Raw genomic sequence first — 9239 nt, forward strand, 5'->3', positions numbered from 1 at the left:
GAATTGTGTTAGTGTACAATTGTATCGCGACTAGTTGGTAACATAAGCAGCGTGGTGTGAACAGATTATTGAAAGGCGTAAACATACAATCACTGTCTAAAGGTCGTAACCATACAATCACCGTCTAAAGGTCGTAACCATACAATCTCTCTCTAAATGTCGTAACCATACAATCACCGTCTAAAGGTCGTAACCATACAATCTCTCTCTAAATGTCGTAACCATACAATCACCGTCTAAAGGTCGTAACCATACAATCACTGTCTAAAGGTCGTAACCATACAATCACCCTAGAATACACAGTGACGGTACATGTTATTTATACTGAGTACGTTTTCAATATATTGTTTTTTTAAGTATTGCAAGATATTTTTTACTAGTACTTTAACTTGTTATGTACAAAGTACATGAAACTAACATTTCCTATTAAGTAATGTATCGAGTGTTTTAACGTATTTTAGATCTAGTACTTTCAAGCACTATTTTTTTACTACGTACATTTTATACAACAAGATATAACTACAAAATTGAATCCTCCATGTCTTTACATCAAAAGAGATCTGTGAGCACTGTGTTAAGTAACTACGACCTTGACCTGACCTAGCTATCAATGTGTTGGTCTAGCCTGGACCGGTCTAGTCCATCTGACGAGAGCGGAAGCGCACGTGGCATAAATTAATTCTCTGACATCTCCTCCAGCCTGGAGTGGAATCCCCGGGGTCGGGCAATGACTACACCTGTCCTCACCGGCCGACAACTGGGCCAGGTAACGGCAAGCTTAGCACTTAAGTAACGGTTACTTGACTAGTAAACTTGCCAGTAACTTACCAACCCTGCTCCTTACTTCAGTTCAATTTTTTTGCACCTAACTCTTATATGTTGCTTACTTCATTTAAACTTGTCAACACCTTTAAGTTGCTTACTTCACTTGAACTTGTCAACACCTTTAAGTTGCTTACTTCAGTTAAACTTATTAGCACCCCTTTGTTGCTTACTCCAGTTAAACTTGTTAGCACCCCTAAATTATCAATTTGTCCACAAACCTTACTATCGGCTCCAGATTTCAACTAATATGTGTGCAATAAAAAATTATTATCCATCAGCATGCATAAACCACCACCACCACCACCACCCATTAATACAGTAACACCCCATGCTGACCATACCTTTACACTTGACTCAGGAGCGACGTACTAATTTTGTTATTTACACCGGAAGTCTTTGGTAGGTTAGATAACTCAGTTCCCCTCGGGCTCTAGGTGCCTTCATCTTATCTTATCTCAAGTCTACTTAGACATGTCTACTGATGCTAGTCTTGCTTGACCTCGCTGATAGGGCCACATTAGTCAGATGGCTGAATGTGTGTAGGGAGGGTGAGACTGTAGTGAGTGACGTAGGTAGAGTGAGACTGTAGTTAGTGACGTAGGTAGTGTGAGACTAGTTAGTGACGTAGGTAGTGTGATACTGTAGTGAGTGACGTAGGTAGTGTGATACTGTAGTGAGTGACGTAGGTAGTGTGAGACTGTAGTTAGTGACGTAGGTAGGGTGAGACTGTATTTAGTGACGTAGGTAGGGTGAGACTGCAGTTAGTGACGTAGGTAGTGTGAGACTGTAGTGAGTGACGTAGGTAGTGTGAGACTGTAGTGAGTGACGTAGGTAGAGTACGTAGGTAGGGTGAGACTGTAGTTAGTGACGTAGGTAGAGTACGTAGGTAGGGTGAGACTGTAGTTAGTGACGTAGGTAGAGTACGTAGGTAGGGTGAGACTGTAGTTAGTGACGTAGGTAGGGTGAGACTGTAGTGAGTGACGTAGGTAGTGTGAGACTGTAGTGAGTGACGTAGGTAGAGTACGTAGGTAGGGTGAGACTGTAGTGAGTGACGTAGGTAGAGTACGTAGGTAGGGTGAGACTGTAGTTAGTGACGTAGGTAGGGTGAGACTGTAGTGAGTGACGTGGGTAGGGTGAGACTGTAGTTAGTGACGTAGGTAGGGTGAGACTGTAGTGAGTGACGTAGGTAGGGTGAGACTGTAGTTAGTGACGTAGGTAGGGTGAGAATGTAGTTAGTGACGTAGGTAGTGTGAGACTGTAGTGAGTGACGTAGGTGAGGTGAGACTGTGGTGAGTGACGTAGGTAGGGTGAGACTGTAGTTAGTGACGTAGGTAGGGTGAGACTGTAGTTAGTGACGTAGGTGGGGTGAGACTGTAGTGAGTGACGTAGGTAGGGTGAGACTGTTGTTAGTGACGTAGGGAGGGTGAGACTGCAGTCAGTGACGTAGGTAGGGTGAGACTGTAGGTTGTGACGTATGGAGGGTGAGACTGCAGTCAGTGACGTAGGTAGGGTGAGACTGCAGTCAGTGACGTAGGTAGGGTGAGACTGTAGGTTGTGACGTAGGGAGGGTGAGACTGTAGTTAGTGACGTAGGGAGGGTGAGACTGTAGTTAGTGACGTAGGTAGGGTGAGACTGTAGTGAGTGACGTAGGTAGGTTGAGACTGTAGTTAGTGACGTAGGTTTTTTCCTTAATGACCACAGTATAAAACTACACTAAAGGTTCATTGTATACCAAATCAAATATCGTTATCTAATGAGAGTTATAATTAATGAGCTAATTATAAACTAATAAATAGAAAACAAATTACACTTCCACCACATGAAAAAACATGTTCATTGTTTTCACATCCATGCATTATAAGTACAATGAAGGCCGTGTGTGCCGCGTGTTGTCTGCTAATGGAGTTTGCTGGTAGTTGTGCTAAAGCAACAACATAACTTAGCGGAAAAATGCATTCAGAACCATCAGGAACTGTAACTCATTCTAGGCTTGAGCTCAGAATGTTCATGATTTAAATGTGGTTACCGTTCTTGGCTCTGTGTTCTTTATAAGGAAGACAAATGATTGGATTGTAATAAAACGGAAAATGTTGCACGTGTCTGTTTGTGTGTTAAGTACAGGGAACCGATTCATAGATTGAATTCAGCTCACACATGTGTATCCTGCACTGTCCTACACTGTCCTACACTGTCCTGCACTGTCCTACACTGTCCTACACTGTCTTACACTGTCCTGCACTGTCCTGCACTGTCCTACACTGTCCTACACTGTCCTACACTGTCCTACACTGTCCTGCACTGTCCTACACTGTCCTGCACTGTCCTGCACTGTCCTGCACTGTCCTACACTGTCCTACACTGTCCTACACTGTCCTACACTGCCCTACACTGCCCTACACTGCCCTACACTGTCCTACACTGTCCTACACTGTCCTACACTGTCCTACACTGTCCTACACTGTTCTACACTGTCCTACACTGTCCTACACTATCCTACACTGTCCTACACTGTCCTACACTGTCTTACACTGTCCTACACTATCCTACACTGCCCTACACTGTCCTGCACTATCCTACACTGTCCTACACTGCCCTACACTGTCCTGCACTATCCTATATTGTCCTACACTATCCTACACTGTCCTACACTGTCCTACACTGTCCTACACTGTCCTGCACTGTCCTACACTGTCCTACACTATCCTACACTGTCCTGCACTATCCTACACTATCCTACACTGTCCTGCACTATCCTACACTGTCCTGCACTATCCTACACTATCCTACACTGTCCTACACTATCCTACACTGTCCTACACTATCCTACACTGTCCTGCACTATCCTACACTATCCTACACTGCCCTACACTGTCCTACACTGGCCTACACTGTCCTACACTGCCCTACACTGTCCTACACTGTCCTGCACTGTCCTACACTATCCTACACTGTCATGCACTATCCTACACTGTCCTGCACTATCCTACACTATCCTACACTGTCCTACACTATCCTACACTGTCCTACACTATCCTACACTGTCCTGCACTATCCTACACTATCCTACACTGTCCTACACTGCCCTACACTGTCCTACACTGTCCTGCACTGTCCTACACTGTCCTACACTATCCTACACTGTCCTGCACTATCCTACACTATCCTACACTGTCCTACACTATCCTACACTGTCCTACACTGACCTACACTGTCCTACACTATCCTACACTGTCCTACACTGTCCTACACTGTCCTACACTATCCTGCAGTCCTACACTGTCCTACACTGTCCTACACTGTCCTACACTATCCTACATTGTCCTACACTGTCCTGCACTGTCCTACACTGTCCTGCACTGTCCTACACTGTCCTTAACTGTCCCACACTTTCCTTCACTGTCCTACATTGTCCTACACTGTCCTACACTGTCCTACACTGTCCTACACTGTCCTGCACTGCCCTACACTGTCCTACACTGTTCTACACTGTCCTACACTGTCCTACACTGTTCTACACTGTCCTACACTGTCCTACACTGTCCTCCACTGTCCTCCACTGTCCTACACTGTCCTACACACGTCTGTCCAATCACACATTCTGTCCTCAAGTGTATTTACTTTTGTGATATAATTTTTTAAAACAGATAAAACTAATCTTTTGAAATATGACAAGCTTTAATTAATGCACTAACTATAAAATAATTGTATATGTACTATAAAGAAAAGCGTTGGCTGTTGATAAGATTTTGGTAAGGGTATTTAATATAAATTACAAATTACACCTACATTCTTTATAGCTACCTAAGTAGTGAAACTTTAAAAAAAAAATAACTTTAGTGTATAAGTTAAAGCTTGTTATTATAAACGTTCATATCTACAGCAGCGATTTCTAGTGCCACTCAGATGTCAAACTGTGAATGTTTACCAGAAAGTTATAGTCGATACAATTTAGTTTAAAGACTAGACTAGACCAGGGTCGGCAACCTTTTCAGACGGAAGAGCCAAAAGTTACAATTTACAAAATTTCACACATTTTAAAGAGCCACAAACATTTTTATGTGCACTTCGGTAGTTTAAAGCATGGAGCCATAGCCCCGGGGCTGACCATATCACAGTTGTGGGGCTGGCCACAGCACAGTTGTGGGGCTGGCCACAACGGAACTGGCCACAGCACAGTTGTTTGGCTGGCCACAACACAGTTGTGGGGCTGGCCACAGCACAGTTGTGGGGCTGGCCACAGCACAGTTGTTTGGCTGGCCACAGCACAGTTGTGGGGCTGGCCACAACACAGTTGTGGGGCTGGCCACAGCACAGTTGTGGGGCTGGCCACAGCACAGTTGTGGGGCTGGCCACAACACAGTTGTGGGGCTGGCCACAGCACAGTTGTGGGGCTGGCCACAGCACAGTTGTGGGGCTGGCCACAGCACAGTTGTGGGGCTGGCCACAGCACAGTTGTGGGGCTGGCCACAACACAGTTGTGGGGCTGGCCACAGCACAGTTGTGGGGCTGGCCACAACACAGTTGTGGGGCTGGCCACAACACAGTTGTGGGGCTGGCCACAGCACAGTTGTGGGGCTGGCCACAACACAGTTGTGGGGCTGGCCACAACACAGTTGTGGGGCTGGCCACAGCACAGTTGTTTGGCTGGCCACAGCACAGTTGTGGGGCTGGCCACAACACAGTTGTGGGGCTGGCCACAACACAGTTGTGGGGCTGGCCACAGCACAGTTGTGGGGCTGGCCACAACACAGTTGTGGGGCTGGCCACAGCACAGTTGTGGGGCTGGCCACAACACAGTTGTGGGGCTGGCCACAGCACAGTTGTGGGGCTGGCCACAACACAGTTGTGGGGCTGGCCACAGCACAGTTGTGGGGCTGGCCACAACACAGTTGTGGGGCTGGCCACAGCACAGTTGTGGGGCTGGCCACAACACAGTTGTGGGGCTGGCCACAGCACAGTTGTGGGGCTGGCCACAACACAGTTGTGGGGCTGGCCACAGCACAGTTGTGGGGCTGGGCCTGCTGTGGGTCAGCTGTCCTTATACGCTCTACTCCACCTACTCTCAGTGGGTTTCTTTTTTTGTTTAAAGTTGTTTCTGTTTTTACAGTACCATATTTTTTTTGAGTTTTGAAAATAAAATAATATAATTATTAAGGAACTGGAGAGCCGCATCTTGACATCAAAAGAGCCGCATGCGGCTCGCGAGCCGCAGGTTGCCGACCCCTGGACTAGACGATTAAATAATTCCAGGGAGATAACTTATTATTTGTAACCATTTGACCTGATTAGAGAGTTGAGACCGTCGTTAGGAGATAATTAGTGGGAAGTTTCATTTAGAAGGGAATATTAGCAACTTGCTATTTAATATGCTAGCCGTTAATCATTGGATTTATAGTAGATGTTATTTGTAAGGAGATAGGTGGGTGTTAACATGGCCAGTGATGGAGCAAATACATATGGTGGTTATTGTTTCTAGAAGTTAATAACCAACTTCGGTTGTAATATTAAACAATCCTATAAAGACAAAAAAATGTACAAAGCATTGAAACCTTTAATATAACAACCTTTTAAATGCACCAGTTGTGAGAAAATAAACAAACTTATTTTAAGTGACAGCAGCGACTGCTAATATTTTTATTGACATTTTTTGCTCAAACAGCGCTTTAACCTTAAAGCTTTAGAAAATGTATCTTTATTTTCTTTGTGCTTTATACGTACATTTTAAGAGCTTGTTATTTTGTTTTTTTAACTTTTAACAAATAACATCAAATTAAGGGGAGGTAATTTAAAAAATAACGATTCTAAGAAGTTTTTTTTATTATTACCTCCCCTTAGCAGACAATAAATAAACAATTTTAACAGCATGTTTATGATCATGGTTTATGGCAATAAGAAACAAGAAAAATTTCGTGATCCAAGTATTCTAGGATTGACCTTGTGAATTGACCTTCACACGGGATTGCTCTGTTTGTTGACCGACTCCTTGTCTGTGACTTCTGTGCACATAAAGATGGGGAAGCTCAGGCCGTCCCCTTTACTGGAGAAGATGGGTAGCAACTTGAGCCACTTCCTGTCCCCAAACACCTGATTCAAGTTCTCTTTCCAGCCGAGGTCAAAGGTCTCGTAGTTGGGGACAGTCCCCACCAGCCCCACGGGCCGGCTGCTCTCCAGGGTGGTGACGTTGGTGTAGAGCAGGTCACGGTGGAGCTTGATGAGCGGACTCAGGGTCAGGCCCACCGCCGCGTAGAAGAAGAACATGGCGAAGACCTGCAGACGGTTGATGTCACGTGCGGCCTCCAGACCTTTCTCGTGCAGCATGATGCACGTGTCCACGATAAAACGGAATGACGTCAGGCAGACGAAGAGAATGTGTGTCATGACGTAGGCTAGGAAGAGGAGGAAGTACTTGTAGTTATGGTAACCGACGCAGTTGTTGATCCAAGGGCAGTGGTGGTCCATCTTCAGCACGCAGGTCCGGCATCTGGAGCAGTGGTGGCAGCGGTCTGGCTTCAGGTTCTTGCACGTGTGGCAGTAGGAGGGTAGGCCTGGGGACATAGGGGTCAGTTTGTTAACACGTGCACAATGGACATAGGCAGTGGCGTAGGCAGGGGGGGGGGTTAGGGGGGGTCATAACCCCCCCCCCCCCCGATAGACCCATCGGTATATAGAAAAAGTATGAGGGGGGTGTGCAAATCGAAAGTTTGAGGGGGGGGGTGCAAATCGAAAGTTTGACGGGGGGTGCAAATCGAAAGTTTGAGGGGGGGGTGCAAATCGAAAGTTTGTCCCCGGGTAAAAATTGGAACCCCACCTTGAGACGATCCTGGCTACGCCACTGGACATAGGGGTCAATTTGTTAACACGTGCACTGGGGACTGGGGACGTAGTGGTCAATTTGTTAACAGGAGCATTTGGGACACAGTGGTCAATTTTTTAACGCGTGCAGTAGGAGGATAGGCCTGTGGACATAGTGGTCTATTTGTTAACACGTGCACTAGAGCAGTAGGAGGGTAGGCCTGTGGACATAGGGGTCTATTTGTTAACACGTGCACTAGAGCAGTAGGAGGGTAGGCCTGTGGACATAGTGGTCTATTTGTTAACACGTGCACTAGAGACATAGGGGTCAATTTGTTAACACGTGCATTGGGGACTGGGGACATAGGGGTCAATTAATTAACACGTGCATATACGATAGTAAAGTTACTATCGGATACCAGTGTAGCATATAATAACGATAGTCGGATTATTGTATGTTACACTAACCGTGGACGGTGTGGTGTGATAGTAGAGCGTACGACTCCTAAAGCCTAGAGTTTGGATCTCGCAGGACGTCCTGACACTGTTCTGTCATTAAGGACACTAAACTGGTGAACTCTACTTCATCTGCTCGTGGATCAAAACGTTGGACGAGTTTATTAACCATAGAAAACAATTTAGCCTTGAGCAGAGTGTGTAGCCTTACAGAAGTAGATATAATAATATGCAGTCCTTGAGTAGATTATGTTTAATTTAAGGTTAGGCTTAATGTAAGGTGTAGGTATAATGAAAAGTGTAGGTTTCACGGTTAGGTATAGGTTTATGAGAGGTGGTGAATGTTAGATGTAGGTTTAATGTTAAGCTTCGTAACAAGTGTAAGTTTAATATTAGGTGTAGGTTTACTATTAGGTGTAGGTTTACTATTAGGTGTAGGTTTAGTATAAGGTGTAGGTTTACTATTAGGTGTAGGTTTACTATTAGGTGTAGGTTTACCATTAGGTGTAGGTTTAGTAACAGTTATGGGATCATGATAAGGAATAATATCAACATTAGAGGCTGGGTTGGGACACAGATATTGTTGAAAATATTAGCACATACAAAAATTTGCTTATAAACGACCTGTCGTCGTTTGTATGACGCGAGAAAAATTGTTTGACCAATAACAAGGCCATGTTAAAACCACACTAGATCTAAAAATAAAATGCCTGTTACTTGCCGTAACCTGAATCTACTGGGGTTGTCTTTAAGCCAAGCTTAATTCGGAGTTCAATGACCTCCTTCGTCTCATGTTTCCAGTTGTAATTGTGGGTGAGGCGGGTCCATTCAGCCTCGTCCAGCGCGTACTGAAGTGGGGGCTGGAGGGGTTTGGTCGTGACACTCCTGTAGAAGCTCCAGAGAGCCATGAAGAAGATGGGGTGAAAGAAAAACAGGTAGGCGAGCTTCTCACTCAGGTACTCGATAGTGAGCAGACAGAGGACGATCACGTAGACGTAGTAGACCCAGCAGGCGAGGATAATGATTCCAACAACTGGCGCCCAAGACAGAATCCTTGCCAGTGTCATGTAGGGGGCTCACCAAGTCTGTAGGGGATCTCATCTCATCTTCAAAGCTGACGGATCTTCTGCGGAACTTGGAGTCTTTTCAAAAGGAAATCAAATATC

The 9239-nt window shown here is 45.4% G+C and overlaps 1 protein-coding gene across 1 annotated transcript; it reads right to left on the minus strand.

Annotated features, from left to right (window-relative positions):
- Positions 1-6536: 6536 nt before the first annotated feature.
- LOC131953624 (palmitoyltransferase ZDHHC15) lies at positions 6537-9215 on the minus strand. Its single transcript, XM_059316894.1, has 2 exons — positions 8795-9215; positions 6537-7370 (listed from the first exon to the last, which is right to left on the minus strand). The coding sequence occupies exons 1-2, from the start codon at positions 9138-9140 to the stop codon at positions 6775-6777; spliced, it is 942 nt and encodes a 313-aa protein (XP_059172877.1). The 5' UTR covers positions 9141-9215; the 3' UTR covers positions 6537-6774.
- Between the last annotated feature and the right edge of the window lie 24 nt (positions 9216-9239).

The sequence above is a fragment of the Physella acuta genome, unplaced genomic scaffold (assembly GCF_028476545.2).
Source record: "Physella acuta isolate Inbredline_101_S28 unplaced genomic scaffold, ASM2847654v3 ptg000934l, whole genome shotgun sequence".
In the NCBI taxonomy this organism is placed as follows: Eukaryota; Metazoa; Mollusca; class Gastropoda; family Physidae; genus Physella; species Physella acuta.